General features: G+C 40.9%; 1 protein-coding gene across 1 annotated transcript in view; it reads right to left on the bottom strand.

The window, feature by feature from the left end:
• NOLC1 (nucleolar and coiled-body phosphoprotein 1) overlaps window positions 1-18,044 on the bottom strand; it is a 38,234-nt gene that overhangs the window by 10,625 nt on the left and 9,565 nt on the right. The window contains exons 5-12 of the mRNA XM_089663635.1: window positions 17,164-17,326; window positions 13,767-13,852; window positions 9,546-9,714; window positions 6,227-6,367; window positions 5,746-5,979; window positions 5,021-5,176; window positions 2,752-2,877; window positions 1,059-1,625 (exon numbers count right to left, since the gene is read on the bottom strand). Of these exons, the coding sequence (XP_089519761.1) occupies window positions 1,059-1,625; window positions 2,752-2,877; window positions 5,021-5,176; window positions 5,746-5,979; window positions 6,227-6,367; window positions 9,546-9,714; window positions 13,767-13,852; window positions 17,164-17,326 (1,642 nt within the window). The remainder of the gene's footprint in view (window positions 1-1,058; window positions 1,626-2,751; window positions 2,878-5,020; window positions 5,177-5,745; window positions 5,980-6,226; window positions 6,368-9,545; window positions 9,715-13,766; window positions 13,853-17,163; window positions 17,327-18,044) is intronic.

Below are 18,044 nucleotides of genomic sequence, written 5' to 3'. Positions count from 1 at the left end.
TTGTGGTCAGATGAGACCAAAATCGAGTGCTTTGGCATCAACTCAACTCGCCGTGTTTGGAGGAATGCTGCCTATGACCTCAAGAACACCATCCCAACTGTCAAACATGGTGGTGCAAACATTCTGCTTTGGGGGTGTTTTTCTGCTAAGGTTACAGGACAACTGCACTGCATCAAAGGGACGATGGACGGGGCAATATACCATCAAATCTTGGGTGAGAACCTTCTTCCCTCAGCCAGGGCATTGAAAATGAGTCGTGGATGGGTGTTACAGCATGACAATGACCCAAAACACAAGGCCAAGGCAACAAAGGAGTGGCTCAAGAAGCCCATTAAGGTCCTGGAGTAGCCTAGCCAGTCTTCAGACCTTAATCTGTGGAGGGAGCTGAAAGTTCGAGTTGCCAAACGTCAACCACCAAACCTTAAAAGACTTGGAGAGGTTCTGCCAAGAGGAGTGGGCCAAAATCCCTCCTGAGATGTGTGCAAACCTGGTGGCCAACTACAGGAAACGTCTGACCTCTGTGATCACCAACAAGAGATTTGCCACCAAATACGAAGTCGTGTTTTGTGAAGGGGATCAAATACTTATTTCCCTCATGAACATGCAAATCAGTGCATAATTTGTTAGACGTGCATTTCTTTTGAAATTTTTGTTGCTATTCTGTCTCTCAGTGTTATAATACACCTACCATTTGATTTTTATACTGATCATTTCTTTGTGAGTGGGCAAACATTCAAAATAAGCAGGGGATCAAATACTTATTTCCTTTACTGTATTTCCATAAATTCTATACAAATTATTTTCTCATAGACAAACTTCTGACAAGACGGTCGGATCGGAAGTAGAAGCAGGTATACCATCGCCCCTTAAAAGTGCAAATTCTTCAAGAGGAGCAGGAATGGCATACTTAAAGCAGAACTTTCCCTTTTAGGTGGAGCCTCTCTTTAAGCCATAATAGTAAAAAATTAAACACCAAAAACAAAATGGTGTACAAACAATAGAAAACTACAGTAACTAAATGCTTTAAAGACTGTTTCGAAGAGAAGAAACTGACATACCATTCACTTTGACTTCTTTCTCCTCTTCCTCACTGGAGGAGCTTTCCTCTGAACTCTCTTCAGCGTTCTTGGCTGAAGTGTTTGGTGTGGACTTTGCACTCTTGGGAGTGGTGACGGGTTTAACTGCTTTTGGGGACTTTGAGGTAGTCGATATCTTTGATTCATCTTCTTCGGAGCTGCTCTCTTCAGAACTACTTTCTTTTTTCTTTGGGACGGACTTGACTCCATTTTTCACAGCTGCTTTTTTAGGTTTCGCTTCATCATCGGAGCTGTCTGATGAAGAGCTGCTACTGGCTTTTGTTTTATTCACAGGAATCGGTTTCTTGGCAGCTGGTGACTTAACTGTTTTAACTGTTTTTTCTTCTTCACTGCTTGAGCTATCAGAACTGCTGCTCTGTTTAGTTATCTTGTTTTTTACTGTTCCTGTAGACTTTGGGGTCAGCGCTTTAGCTGGCATCTTTTTACCAGCCTCTATCTGCTTGGCAGGTGCCGGTTTTGTTGCAGCAGCTTGTTTTGGAGCAGGCTTATTGGCAGCCTTCTTAGTGGAATCCTCCTCACTGTCAGAGTCTGGGGTAATAAAAGTCATAATGAGAAAACAGATGATAAAGTTACAATTAAAGCTAGCATTGCATGTGGGGTGAGGAAATAAAGTGAACTTGTGCTCAAGTAAACAAGATCTTCACAAAGCACTGCTGGAAGCTAAAAAAAAAAAAAGTCATCAGTGCTATATTGTTTAGATTAAGTCAGTTTTGATGCCTGCATTCCTTATCTATTCACTACCGAATGATATGCAACACCACCACCACATCCTCCTACAATCTCAATACCACTTGAGCCTCTGCTGGTCCAAATTCTTATTGACTACTTGTGCATTCACTATTTTGATTCTCCTTCACTCACTCATTCTTCCCTGGCTGAAACACTATCAACTGGCCTGCCCATGACAGAGCTGCATCCCAAGACTAACATGTTATTGCCCAAATACCATTTAATGTTAACCACTTGACAACCAGAAGGTTTTACCCCACTCATTACCAGGCTATTTAGCACTGTGCTACCATAACTGGTAATTGCGTGGTCATGCAACACTGTACCCAAATTAAAGTTAAATCATTTTTTTTCACACAAAGCTTTCTTTTGGTGATATTTGATCACCACTGGATTTTTTATTTTTCATTATATAAAAGGAAAAAAAAAAGACCAAAAAGTTAGATTTTTTTTTAAATTACTTTATGCTATAAAACATCCAATTAAGAAATAAAAATTAAAAAAAGTAAAAAAATCTCTACATAAATTTTAGGCCAAATTGCTACATGCCTTTGGTAAAAAAAAAAAAACCCAATAAGTGTATATTGATTGGTTTGTGAGAAAGTTATAGAGTCTACAATCTATGGTATATATACTGGAATACTGGATGGGGAAGGTGGCGTGGAGAGGAATATGGTCGTGCGCTCTTGGTACAAGGTGCCAACGTACAGGTACGTGGCAGTAACTGTACATGCCGTCCACCCACGTTAAAATTGTGGGCGAGTCGTTAAAGCCCTGACTAGTGCTCCTAAATTTTTTTCCTCCTGTGGTGTTGGCAGCTATTACTTATACAGCAATCAAGATCTTTCTCCTTTGCTCAGAATAGGCAAGTATACAGGAAATAAAATGATTCTGTCATTGTTGAGTTCGTTTAATACCAACATACCAGAACTGTCAGAAGAACTAGTGTCTTTTTTGGTGGCGGGAACCGCTTTTGCCGCAGGCTTTGAAGGGGTCGTTTTCACTGCTGGTTTAGCTGGAGCCTTTTTCTCCTCTTCATCATCACTGGAGTCTGCATAGAGAATAGAAACTTTTTTTTTTATACAGCAACCAGTAACACATCAAGGCTTTATTCATATCTGTGTTTTTTGGGAATGCGAGCAGTGTGCATGCGTCACACTTGGGGTGCCATTAATGGTTGATGTGAAATCAATGTAGTAAATGGAAATAAAAACTGTAAAAAAATGAATCTGTGAAAAAAAAACAAAAACACACACACACGTCCCCACCCCAGGCGCACACACACGAATGCAAAAGCCCATATATAGTATCTCACAGAAGTGAGTACACTCCTCACATTTTTGGAAATATTATATATCTTTTCACGTGACAACACTGAAAAAAATGACACTTTGCTACAATGTAAAGTAGTGAGTGTTCAGCTTGTATAACAGTGTAAATTTGCTGTTCCCTCAAAAACACTCAACACAGCCATTAATGTCTACACTGCTGGCAACAAAAGTGAGTACACCCCTAAGTGAAAATGTCAAAATTGGGCCCAAAGTGTCAATAATTTGTGTGGCCACCATTAATTTTCCAGCACTGCCTTAACCCTCTTGGGCATGAAGTTCAGCAGAGCTTCACAGGTTGCCACTGGAGTCCTCTTCCACTCCTCCGTGACGACATCACGGAGCTGGTGGATGTTAGAGACCTTGAGCTCCTCCACCTTCCATTTGAAGATGCCCCAAAGATGCTCAATAGGGTTTAGGACTGGAGACATGCTTGGCCAGTCCATCAACTTTACTCTCAGCTTCTTTAGCAAGGCAGTGGTCGTCTTGGAGGCGTGTTTGGGGTCGTTAACATGTTGGAATACTGCCCTGCAGCCCAGTCTCCGAAGGGAGGGGATCATGCTGTGCTTCAGTATGTCACAGTACATGTTGGCATTCATGGTTCCCTCAATGAATTGTAGCTCCCCAGTGTCGGCAGCACTCATGCAGCCCCAGACCATGACACTCCCACCACCATGCTTGACTGTAGGTAAGACACACTTGTCTTTGTACTTCTCACCTGGTTGCCCCCACACATGCTTGACACCATCTGAACCAAATACGTTTATCTTGGTCTCATCAGACCACAGGACATGGTTCCACTAATCTATGTCCTTAGTCTGCTTGTCTTCAGCAAACTGTCTGCGGGCTTTCTTGTGCATCATCTTTAGAAGAGGCTTCCTTCTGGGATGACAGCCATGCAGACCAATTTGATGCAGCGTGTGGTGTATGGTCTGAGCACTGACAGGCTGACCCCCACCCCCATCAACCTCTGCAGCAATGCTGGTAGCACTCATATGTCTCATATGTTTCCCAAAGACAACCTCTGGATATGACGCTGAGCACGTGCACACAACTTCTTTGGTCGACAATGACGAGGCCTGTTCTAAGTGGAACCTGTCCTGTTAAACCGCTGTATGGTCTTGGCCATCGTGCTGCAGCTCAGTTTCAAGGTCTTGGCAATCTACTTATAGCCTAGGCCATCTTTATGTACAGCAACAATTCTTTTTCTTTTCAGCTCCTCAGAGAGTTCTTTGCCATGAGGTGTCATGTTGAACTTCCAGTAACCAGTATGAGAGAGTGAGCGATAAACACCAAATTGAACACACCTGCTCCCCATTCACACCTGAGGCACTGTTATACAAGCTGTACACTCACTACTTTACATTGTAACAAAGTGTAACTATTTCAGTGTTGTCACATGAAAAGATAAAATAAAATATTTACAAAAATGTGAGGTGTGTACTCCTGTGAGATACTGTAGCTCCCACGCGTGCATGTAAACATGTGAGATACTGTGGTGAAACTCAAAAATGAGAGCAATAATTCTAGAACCAGGATTTATGGTTAACTCAATTGGTAACCTGTTAAGGCTTTCGAATCGTCAATCATGAAAAACTTTAGGTACCGTAATTTTTATCCATTTTATGGGCACGCGCAGGTTGGAGACATGGTAGCTCTTTACTAGACACAATCCCATGCTTTAGTTTACTAAAAAATTTCTTATATTGTGTCTGGTAAAATAAAATAAATTTTAGTGTATTCTTTGCATATCTAAAAAAAGAATGCAACTGCAACCATTTTATGGACTGTTAAAACTGGAGCCAAAAAAGGGCCTAATGATGCTTAATTTCGCCCCCCCCAAAAAAAAAGCAAACAGCATCTCACCAGAACTATCAGAACTACTGACATCCTTCTTGGCAGCAGCTTTGGCTGGTGCCAGTTTGGCAGCTTTGACTGGTGTCTGCTTGGCAGGTTTTGCCGGTGGAGTTTTTGCTGTGGGCTTAGCTGGAGTTTTTTTCATCTCTTCTTCATCACTTGAGTCTGGGTAGGCAAACGCAAGAGTTACTCCATTACAATCTGTGTTGGCATTATGAAAGTTTTAGGTGTGTACATACTGAAGACTTATTGCCACATATATGCAAGAGGACCTATGCACAGCATTCAAAAGAAGTTACACAATCTGTACACTCCCAAGAAGTACAGGGTCTTATAGTGACATTTTTTTAAGCACATGATACTGGTCTCAAGAAAAAGTTTACGTCATTCGATTTATGAGTGGGAGCAGCCAGCCCTTATACTGACAAACACACTACCATCCAAGGTTTTATTTTGTCACAGAAGGACTGTCCCAGCATGCATTAGAAATTCCTCACTGGTTTAGAACGGACAAACCATTATGGGATGTGATTTATGGTTTTATGCATAAGCTGCAAAACATACTATGGCTATAGTCTGAGAATTCAGAATAAACTAAGTTGTAAATAACTGGACAAATGGTAAAATATTTCTAGTGTTTTGTATTTCTAGATAACCCGTGTTCAGTTTGTGAGCACATTCGTTTAGCAATGTGATGAGATACTTTGAATCTGATGCCACATGTACTCACTCACCAGAGCTGTCAGAGGAGCTGGAATCCTTCTTTGCTTGTACAGATTTAACAGCACCCTTAGCTGGTACAATTTGTTTAGCTGTGACTGTAGCAGGCTTGCCAGGCAGTTTTTTCACTCCTGGTTTAGCAGTCTTCTCATCTTCATCACTTGAGTCTGAATCACTGGACTCTTCTTTAGCTTTATTTGCCACAGGTTTGGTTGATGATGCAGGGGCCTTTCTTGGTGTGACCGTGGCTACAAAAATAAAAAAACAAAAATAGTTAAAAAACCCAAAATACACCAATAGGAAGGAAAAACGACATGGGAAAAGAGCTGGCAATCATTTCGAAAATTATATTCAACACACACACTGCCTGTCGTGTGTAGGCAGCAAGTCTTGCTATCAAGGCAAAAGATTTGTTATTCATTAAATGTGTGCGTGCAGCAATAGAGGAAAGCAAACAGACAGGTAACTGAAAAATTCAGGAAACAATACAAATACCTTTTTTTGCTGGCTGCTCCTCCTCACTGCTGTCTGAAGAATCACTGCTGCTTTCTGCTTTTTTAGCATTTGCCTTGGGAGTAGCCTTTGGAGTGGCTTCTTTCTTGTCAAATGCAGGCGGAGGTACAGCACTGTATGCACCTACAAATTGTTACACAGCAATAAGTGGTTTTCATGCTGGACACAAGAAAATCACACAACTGGCCAGATGTCAGCAACCTTTCATTTATGGTCTAGCCATAAATATCCAATAATACAGTTTAATGCTGCAAATCCAAATCTTACAAATGCCTAACATTTTAGAAGCAAAATGTGGGTATGACATGGGAGAGATGCATGCATGTAATTAATCACCACATTGCAAGGTTTAATTGCTAATTTTGCACGGGGGGGTGTTGAATAGTGATATATTTACTTTTATTCACCGTTCCCATAGGTTTCCTTTGTGCTCCAAGACCAGTCCACCAATGCCCACTAATCTTCACTGCCCAACCACCTCTCTTATGTCATCATGCACAATGCAGCACCAGCAGTCCTGCATTGTATTTGAGGACACTGAGAATCAGTCCACACTCTAGGATGTAGAAAGAAAGTGCTACTTGCAGGGGGAGCAAAGAAGAATAGGGTTAAGTAAATGATCTTATTTAACCCTTGCAGTGAGTGGGGGAATGTTTGTATTTTCCAGGTATCAGTTCGGCCCAAAAGCCCTAAACAGTATTGTACCAAATAAACCACAGGGGTAGTTTACTGTTCAAAAAAAGCCCACTGCTCTAAACAGTGTTAAAAAAAAACCCCAAAAATTATATACAGTGGATAGAAAAAGTCTACACACCCGTTAAATGTCAGTTTCTGTGAAGTAAAAAAATTAGACAAAGATGGATCATTTCAGAACTTTTTCCACCTTCAAAAGTGACCTATAAACTGTACAACTCAATTGAAAAGCAAACTGAAATCTTTTGGGGGGGGGGGGGGGGGTGTAAACAAACTAAAATAATGCGGTTGCATAAGTGGCATTAGATATACCATGGAACACACTGGAGACAGTCAGCATCAAGTGGAGAAAATATGGCGCAACAATGACATTACCAAGAACTGGACGTCCCTCCAAAATTGATGTAAAAACGTGAAGAAAACTGGTCTGGGAGGCTGCCAAGAGGCCTACAGCAACATTACAGGAGCTGTAGGAATATCTGGCAAGTACTGTCTGTGTGGTACATGTGAGAACAATCTCCTGTATTCTGCATATATCTGGGCTATGGGGTAGAGTGGCAAGACGGAAGCCTTTTCTTACTGAGAAAAACATCCAAGCCCGGCTAAATTTTGCAAACACACATCTGAAGTCTCCCAAAAGCATGTGGGAAAATGTGTTATGGTCTGATGAAACCAAGGTTGAACTTTTTATTTTTATTTATTATTTTATTTATTTCAAGTACTTATAGAGCGCCTTCCATTTACGCAGCGCTTTACATATAGATCGTGCTTTCACATCAGCCCTAACCCTCCAGGGGCGTACAATCTAAGGTCCCTAACTTACATTCATACATACTAGGGCCAATTTAGATAGGATCCACTTAACCTACCATCATGTCTTTGGAGTGTGGAAGGAAACCGGAGTACCTGGGGGAAACCCACGCAGGCACAGGGAGAACATGCAAACTCCAGGCAGGTGGCGCCGTGGTGGTTTTTGGCCATAATTCCAAAAGGTATGTTTGGCGCAAAAACAACGCTGCACATCACCAAAAGAACACCATACCCATGGTGGTGGCAGCATCATGCTTTGGGGCTGTTTCTCTTCAGCTGGAACTGGGGCCTTAGTCAAGGTAGAGGGAATTATGAACAGTTCCAAATACCAGTCAATATTGGCACATAACCTTCAGGCTTGTGCTAGAAAGCTGAACATGAAGAGGAACTTCATCTTTCAGCATGACAAGGACCCAAAGCATACATCCGAATCAACAAAGGAATGGCTTCACCAGAAGATGACTAAGGTTTTAGAATGGCCCAGCCAGAGCCCAGACCTGAAACCGATCAAAAATCTGTGGGGTGATCTGAAGAGGGCTGTGCACAGGAGGTGCCCTCGCAATCTGACAGATTTGGAATGTTTTTGCAAGGAAGAGTGGGCAAATATTGCCAAGTTAAAATGTGCCATGCTGATAGACTCATACCCAAAAAACAACTGAGTGCTGTAACAAAATCAAAAAGGTGCTTCAATAAAGTATTAGTTTAAGGGTGTGCACACTTATACTTATTTTCACTTCTCTCCACCTAAAATATTTCAGTTTGTTGTTCAACTGAGTTGTACAGTTTATAGGTTCCAATAAAGAAGGAAAAAGTTCTGAAATGAATTATCTTTGTCTTTTTTTACATCACGGAATCCTGACATTTTAACAGGGGCATGTAGACTTTATATATCCACTGTGTGTGTAATATATTAATTATACATATCAAAGTATTCAGCCCCTTTTTTAATGTTGTAACCTGATACTACAGATGTTTAAAGTGATTTTATTTTTTTCTCATTAACTGCTCGCCTACCAGGCACTTTTACCCCCCTTCCTGCCCAGGCCAATTTCCAGCTTTCAGCACTGTCGCACTTTGAATGACAAATTGCGCAGTCATGCAACACTGTACCCATATGAAATTTCTTTTTTCACACATATAGAGCCTTTATTTGGTGGTATTTAATCACCACCAGGTGTTTTATTATTTGTTAAACAAATTAAAAAAGAACAAACATTTAGAAAAAAAAAAACAAAACAAAAAAAAACCACTCACAAGTTTTTCTTCGTTTCTACTAAAACATTTTGCAAACAGGTAATCTCTTTCTCCTTCACTGATGTGTGCTGATAAGGCGGCACTGATGGGCATGGATAGGCAACACTGAAGGGCACCAATAGGCAGCACTGATGGACGCTGATAGGCAGCACTGATGGACACAGTTAGGGCTGCAATGATAATCAGTGCCCTTATGTAGATGTCCCCCTTCACACTTGCCAGTTAGCAGTACTTTCCTCACGCTGTGACAGCACAAGGAAAGTACTGCTGATAACTGGCAAGTGTATTTACATCATGATCAGCTGTGATTGGGCACAGCAGATGAAGTGGTAAAGGGCCGTTGTGATTGGCCCTTTACCGTGAATTGTGATCAGCTGTGTCCGACGGCAGACAGGGGCGAAGGCGCACGCAGTGGGCGTGTAGTTCTGGGAGAACATCAATAGACTCCCTCCCAGAACTGGACGACCGTATTGTAGGCGTTATTTGACTATAGCATGGTCGACAAGTGGTTAATAACAGTCAACAACAGGCCACCATTTCTCACCTGGCTTTGGTTTAGTTTTTGCTGCAGGTTTTTCATCCTTAGAACTGTCTGAAGAATCATCACTGCTGGAGCATTTTTTCTTGCTGCCTGCTACCTTCTTCACTGCAGGTTTGGATGCTGCGGGAGATTTCGCTGCAGCAGCTTTGGCAGGAGTATGTATAATAGCCGACTGCAATATAAAAATTTAAACAAGTTACATTTTCAAAAAGTCATACAAAGCATAGCAGGTTCAGTAAACTTGTACTGAAATATAGATATACTATTTATGCCCTCTCCTTATGGTTACCTGGTGGCCTTTTAAGTATAAGCTGATTGTTAATGCCTAGAGACATAAACCTGGGAAAACAATGCATTCAGTAGTGCTAACTTCACTCCTAATCTGCATGCTTGCTTCAGGTTAGTGACTCGGTATTAAATATAGGGCAACCAGAGAACAAATGTTTTTAGAAGGTGATGCGAGTCCCATCAATGTCTCTCAGTAAATAGTTTTCTTAAAGGCCTCTTGCACACAGCTGTCTAAACTCAGCATCTTTAGCCATGCATGCATGTTTTTGTGATCTAAAGACAGATTTGTTTTCAATGTGCCTTTGCGCACAGGCACAAACGTGTTTTGCGTATAGACGGGAGATTAAAAAAAAACAGGAAAAAAAAACAAAATCTGATTTGTCAGTCAATATTTTACATATGTATGCACAAAAAAAATGGTCATTTGAAAAGGTCAAAATTGTATTCTGAGAGCTAGAATTTATTTTACTTGTATACACACACAAATATATGTACAAACAAACACATTTTGGCTATGAATACTGATGTTCAAACATCAATACAGTGTGAAAGTACCCAAAGTGTACGTAAACATTAGCAATGAATTGTTATTTTCTCCCTTTTGGCCTGTTAAATAAACCATTGAAAGCATTTTGTGTGTGTTTAAGTGCAAGAAATGGGATTTGTGACTTACCAGTAAATCCTATATAGAGTACAGTACAGAAGTCATAGGGTTAAATGCCACTACTTTCAGGTGATCGAAAGCTTTGCTTGGAACGCACTCAGTGCACCCTCATAACTCCTTTTTTAGCTCTGAAGAAGGGAGTGCGTCTCCTGAAACACGTCAGTAACTACATCTAGGGTCCCCCCGCTATCCGGGAATGTTACCACTGGCTTTGTCTCTGTTTTATATCTCCTTTGGTTTGTGAGTATGCACCTTTATGCTTTTAATAAATCTTTTTTACCACGGTAATGCACGAAGACAGTGCGCCTTTTTTTGCTTTCCTTGCCCTCATAACTCCACTCACTCCATAAGACTCCAGTGTTGTAGCAAGCAAAAAAAAGAGGTATCCTGTAAGATATGGAATTTACTTTAACAGTTAAGATGGGATTGGGACTTACCAGTAAAGGACAACAAATCTCAGATAATGGAATGTCCCAAGCAATAAAAAAAGGCAGCAATATAGCAAATAGCAGTAAACAAGCCTACAAAAACCAAGGGTAAATGGACCCAAAGCAATCAAATGACAGCTTGAAAATCATATCAGCAGAGGCCTGAAGATCCATCCAGTAAAACTGAAAATGTATGAATAGAACAGGTGGCATTCTTGCAAACCTGTAAAACTGATGCTTGATGCTGTAAAGCCCAAAAACACCAAAAGATATCATGGAACGAATCCTGATAGCACAGGAAGGAACCTGTTCCTTGAAGGTGTAAGCTCTAAAAGTGAGCTGCATGAGCCAACTAGCAATGAAGAAAGGAAGCATGATGACCCTTTTGGGACTTTCAGGGAGAATAAAAGACTGAAGGGAGATGCTACATGCAAGGTAAACCCCAAGTGTCCTGACCACATACAGGCACCTGACGGAGGTAATGGCCACCAAAAAGGCCACTTTACACACAGGATCACCCAAGGTTAATCCAGTACCTGGTCTGAAGGGATTTTTTTTTTTTAAACTATAAGTACCAGATTCAGATGCCAGGGAGACAGGAAGCCAGAATGGGATATTAACATGAGCAACTACTTGCACAAATGGTCCTGACAAGAGTCTACTAAGCCAAATGTTTCCAGAATAGAATGGATAAAGTAGAACCCTGTCCCATTAGGAGTACTAAGAGCCAGATACTGGTCCAGACCAAACTGGAGGAAGCCTAGGATCCACGGAATAGAAAATTCCCAAGGGTTGAGGTGCCTGCTCTTGCACCAGCCAAAGTAGGCCATCAAGACGCAATTGTAGATCTGATGAGGGGTAGATTTTCTCACCTTCGAGGTTAGAATAAGTGATAGCAATGACTCTATTCTTCAGAACCTGGGTTTTAAACAGCCATTCCTTTAAATCCAGCGACTGCGAAGCCAGGTTGAACAGAAGACCATGTGACAGGAGGTCTGGCCTGTAGAGAAAGTTTGTCTACCAGGAGTCTGTATACAAAGTTCTCCTGGTTCATTTTGGAGCAACAAGGATCACCACCATCCTTTTTCTCTATTTTGTGGAACAGTCGAGGAAGAATCTTCAATGGAGGGAAAGCATACACCGGTCTGAATGGGGAGACCAAGGCATCCACTGCAAAGGCCAGGGAATGCCTAGGCATAAATCTGTCCAGTTTCTTGCTGGCTCTGTAAGCCATGATGTCCACATCTGGTGTTCTCCATTTCAGACAGAGGATCATCAGATCTCAAGATGAAGAAACCACTCCCCAGGCATTGGCAAATCACAGTCCACTTGCCACTTTTCCACTCCTTGTATGTGGACAGGGTTGTAATGTGGTTCTCTGCCCAGGAGAGATCAGGCTTGCATCAAAGGTTTTGTTTGGAGCTGAACAAAGGGAAACAACTCAAAAAAGGAGGCCACTATGAGACCCAATACCCTCAAAACAGAAGAGTCAAGGGGTGCCTGGTTGACATGAGAGTCCAGCAGTAGGACCTCAGAGACGCAACCTTTTTTCCTGGTGAAGGAAAATTTTGGCTTGGATTGTGTTCAAGATCAGACTCAAAAACTGGGAAGGCTGGAGGCCAGACTTCTTGAAGTTGATTAGCAATCTGAATGTTTGAACGGACTGGATTGTCTTTTGAATATTGCAGGACAAGACCCTGGCTGTGGAATCTCAGAAGTAAGATGTCCAGGTACCCCCAGTGACACGGACACCTTAAGATATTACCAGGGCCATGGATGGAGAAAGCGCTTTTGTGAGGACTCTTGGTGCAGTGGAGAGCCTAAATGGCAGAGTAACAAATTGAAAATATTGGTCTTCCAGAGCACAGTGTTGAAAACGTTAGGCATTTTGGAAACAAGATTATAGGCATTTTGGATGTTCATTGATGTTAGAAATTTCCCTGATCTAAAGACAAGTGAAGACAGATTTTGCAGACTCCATGCAGAATTTGGGGACACGCAGGTATCAGTTTAAGTATTTTAAGACCAAAATGAGCTGAATACCTCCATTTGGTTTTGAACTGTGAATAGGGTTGAAAAACACCCTTCAAAACTTTAATCTACAGGAACTGGGATTACTACTCCTTGTGATGCCCGTTGACTCAGGCAGCCCACAAATCTGCCTGTCTTTGTCTGCCTGTCTTTACCATGCCAGCAATTGACAACTTTTAAACAGAAGTGCTCATAGCTGAGCACTTAAAGAGTTCATACCTTACAGGAGAGATGGAGAAACTATCATGGTTGGGTATTAGGATACACACTAAAAGCACAGTAGAAGCGATCGAGCACGATCGAGGTCTGTAGCTGCCAGATCTCTTCTAAAATGAGAGAGTATAAAAAAACCAAAAAAAACAACTCACTGCTGCTATTGTGGTGGAATTTGTTTACATACCATTACAGCCACATGTAGAATTTACATTGGTGCGATTTAAAACCACTTAGTGGCCGCTTTTACAAAAATTGATCAAATGGATGAATGCAAAATAGCACCAACAGGTCATTTTTTCAAAAAAAAAAAAAAAAGTAAAAATGTATGGCAGAATTAGAGCCAATGTGTGTGGACCTGTTAGAGGGGTGTCAAACTGGTGGCCCTCCAGCTGTTGCAAAACTACAAGTCCCATCATGCCTCTGCCTTTGAGAGTCATGCTTGTAAACTGTCAATCTTGCAGTGCCTCATAGGACTTGTAGTTTGGCAAAAGTTGGAGGGCCACCAGTTTGACACCCATGTGTTAGAGATACAAATTATTGATTAATAGGAGGAAAAAAAAAAAAAAAAAATTGTTAAGGACACAAGCACTATTTTACCTTTGCCGGTGTGCTGTCTTCTGACTCTTCACTGCTACTGGTATCTGATTTACGGGTTTTTGATGCTGGAGTTGTTTTAGCTGCAGCTATAAAGAGAAAATAGAATCAGTTCTTTGTAATTACCATAGCGTTACAAAGTCATCAATTTTTAAATTCTACACAGAAATCTGCACAGAAATCTTTAAAGCCAGGTACACACGATGAGAATATCAGATGAATGATCACCAGCTTTTTTTTTTGCATGCTAGCCTAATTTCGAAAATGATTAGGTTACTAGAGTTACAAAAAATTTTAACACAGCTTCCCATGATGTCATGCATTGTACTGTAATATATTCTTTCAATTCTGAGCATGCCCAGTCTTGGTCACTTGATTTAGTCTTTTTGTTGTGTTATCTTATGCGAAAAAAATTTCATGCTTGTCCCTTCAAATAATTTTGCATGAACTGTTACGTTCGACTCGCAAAAGCAGTGTACCATGATCAGATTATCGGACGATCGCTCAAAAAATAAATAAAAAAATTTTAAATTGTGTGTACTAGGCTTTAGCCACCCCATGAAAGAACATTCTGAAACATTTATATAAAATGTAACTATAAATGTACAGTGTCAAGTGTTTCAATACACCCTGTTCCAAATTATTATGCAAATACACCCTGTTCCAAATTATTATGCAAATTCTATTTAAGTGTCACAAAGATTAAATATTTTGTTTTTCAGTTTAACTCATGGATGGCATTGTGTGTCAGGGCTCTTTTGATCAATGAAAACAATCTCGAACACCTGTGATAATTAGATTGTCCGGTGAGCCCAATTTAAGGAAAAACTACTAAAGGAGGGTGTTCCACATTATTAAGCAGAGCACCATTTTCAAGCAATATGGGGAAGAAAAAGGATCTCTCTGCTGCCGAAAAGAGTGAAATAGTTCAATGCCTTGGACGAGGTGTGAAAACATTAGATATTTCACAAAAACTTAAGCGTGATCATCGCACTATTAAGAGATTTGTGGCTGATTCAGAGCACAGACTGGTTCGTGCAGATAAAGGCATATTGAGGAAGATTTCTGCCAGATCCATGCATCGGATCAAGAGAGCAGCTGCTAAAGTACCATTACATAGCAGCAAACAGATATTTGAAGCTGCTGGTGCCTCTGGAGTCCCAAGGACATCAAGGTGTAGAGTCCTCCAGAGTCTTGCAACTGTGCATAAACCTTCTATTCGGCCACCACTAACCAATGCTCACAAGGAGAAACGGCTGCATTGGGCAGAAAAATGCATGAAGACTAATTTTCAAACAGTCCTGTTCACTGATGAGTGCCGTGCAACCCTGGATGTTCCAGATGGATAGAGTAGTGGATAGTTGGTGGACGGCCACCCTGTTCCAACAAGGCTGCGACGTCAGCAAGGCAGTGGTGGAGTCATGTTTTGGGCCGGAATCATGGGAACAGAGCTGGTCAACCCCTTTAGGGACCCCAAAGGTGTAAAGATGACCTCTGCAAAGTATGTGGTTTATGACTGACCACTTTCTTCCCTGGTACAGAAGGAAGAACTATGCTTTCCGTAATAAAATCATCTTCATGCATGACAATGCACCATCTAATGCTGCAAATAATACCTCTGCATCAATGGCTGTTATGGGGATAAAAAGGAAAGTCATGGTGTGGCCTCCATCCTCCCCTGACCTCAATCCTATTGAGAACCTTTGGCGCATCCTCAAGCAAAAGATCTATGAGGGCGGGAGGCAGTTTACATCCAAACCGCAGCTCTGAGAGGCTATTCTGACATCTTGCAAACAAATTCAAGCAGAAACTGTCCAAAAACTCACAAGTTCAATGGATGCAAGACTTGTGAAGCTGCTATCAAATAAGGGGTCCTATGTTACAATGTAACGTGACCTGTTAAAATGTTTAAAAAGTTAAAATGTTGTTAAAAGTTTGATTGAAATAGCTTTTGATTTCAGTAAATATGCTACAAACACAACAAATGACAATTTTCAGTTCTTTACAACCTATAAAGTGTTTTGAAACTTACTGTGCGTAATAATTTGGAACAGTGCATTGTAAGTTTATGTTTAAAAAAAATACTGTTATTAGGAGGTTTGTTCAATAAAATTTGAATTGTACTCTTAACTTGAGAATTATGCTGACTGTTATTTACATCAATTATTTAGGTAAATGAGAAAAATATAATTTGCATAATAATTTGGAACAAGGTGTAGATAATGCAGAAAACAGCTCCTGCCTTGATTACAACTGCATCTCAATTGTCAACTCCAAAAGCTATTGTTTTTTTCACACACTAGATTTAAAGTGATAAGCTGACCCTATAGCCACTTCAATGCCAATGTATTTATTTATTTATTACAGGTACTTATATAGCGCCGTCAATTTACACAGCGCTTTGCATATATATATATATATATATATATATATATTGTACATTCACATCAGTTCCTGACCCACAGGGGGCGTACAATCTAAGGATAGTTACAACACACAAACCAGAGGTGCTGTTTTTCTGGAGCAGTTTAAAAACGGAGCTCTGTTTACTACTTGTGCACACACCAGATTCATACACAATTCCTGCGATCATGCGGTCAATGGACAACACGGAACACAGGCAAAATGCACAAAGCAAGCTAAAGCGGCTATCTGCCTTGTAATTACTGGGATGGCCTATCACTTATTGAATAAAACGTTAACAACCCCCTCCCCTTCTATAGCTAAAAAGGGAAAAATAACACCACTGATCACCAACAGTTACTGTACCAAATTTTAAATGTGATAGCAGCTGCAGAGAACCACCACCCCTGCATGCTGTCACAGGGAAAAAGGGCTCAGGGTGTGCTTAGGAACTTGTTAACTACAGGTATAACATGTAACACATTCCAAAGGGTGAACTTAGCGCCTTTAATGCATTTTTGACAATTACATAGCAATGGCCACTCTCTCAAACTTTTTAACCATGCGTTAAAGCTGGAAGTACAGACGATTACAAGTTAAAAGAAACCAGATACCAGCAAAAAATTCCAGCCCATTCCACAAAGCCCAAGGTTTTGTTTTGCTACTTCACACACTCTTGCCTCCTTAGATAAAAAAGTGTCAGTGTCTAGCAGGGGATTCTCTCTTTCCACAGACAAAGAAGAACATTCGCTCAAGAATTAACGTTTAACCCTTTTTGCTGCCAGACCATTTTGTTCCTGTGCTTGCTTAAATGCACAGCCACATAAAACTGTACCTAACACCCCAAAATACTTTCTGAACTTGCTCAGCATTTCAGCTATTTTGCTTACATCCCACTACAGCCCTCATATTATGCTTGTGATGGCAGGAGTAAAAAGTGTTAAGAAACCATTTTCCAGGTACTGTCACACTTGCAGGAAAAATGATCACTTCTTACACGGCTGTGCTGGAGACTTTACCACAGGGGACTTGGCCGGAGGAGCCTGTTTTTTCTTGGGGGGTTCATCTTCTGAACTGCTGGAGTCTGAACTCGAATCTTCTGCTTTCTTTTGAGGAGGAGTTTTCACATTTGCCTTCTTTGCCAGGGGTGTTGTCTTTTTCTGTGTGCAGACAAAACTAAATCAGCTTAGGTGCGCAACATCAGTGTACAATAATGCCGCCAAACAATTCTACCTCCTAACCTGCAAAACAAGCAGCAGATTAAACATCCAGCACATGAAGCAGATGTAAAGTCTGTATACAGATATGCAGCATTTAGGGGCTTTATCTCCTCTAAAGTTGCTAAAACGTCACACCACCTAGACGTTCACTTTTATCAGTAATTTCACAATGGTATGAGATTTTAAGTTTTGGTTCCCAGCCATAGCGCCAAGACTGTTGATGCCAGTGATGGCACAGGTAAACCCCTGGAGACCCTTCAGAGTTTCATAAAATCTTAAAGTAGAGCTAAATGCAATTTGAAGGATTTCAAAAAGGCATCCCAAACTGATCTTAAACACAACTGAATGCTCCTGGAAGCATGCAGCTTTTGCACAGACACCAACAGTCAAAAAACTATCCCAAGAAAAGGGGAATCTTCACTCTTTAGCAAGGTGAGATCCTGCATTAGGGATTAAAGAAGAGTAGAGCGTGAAATTTACACCACACACGTTTGGGAATTTGCTTGAAATTTTTATGTTCATTTTTTATTCCATGCACTGGTAAACATGTCATACAAAGGCACTGCAGTACCTTAATATACTGTACATACTGGGGTCAAGTTACTAAAACTGGAGAGTGCAAAATCTGGTGCAGATGTGCATAATAGCCAATTAGCGT

The sequence above is a fragment of the Staurois parvus genome, unplaced genomic scaffold (genome assembly GCF_062004578.1).
Source record: "Staurois parvus isolate SC_StPar_1 unplaced genomic scaffold, SC_StPar_1.0 ptg000043l, whole genome shotgun sequence".
NCBI lineage: Eukaryota > Metazoa > Chordata > Amphibia > Anura > Ranidae > Staurois > Staurois parvus.
The sequence above is the reverse complement of the archived record's forward strand: the minus strand, read 5'-3'. Positions and strand labels throughout refer to the sequence as shown.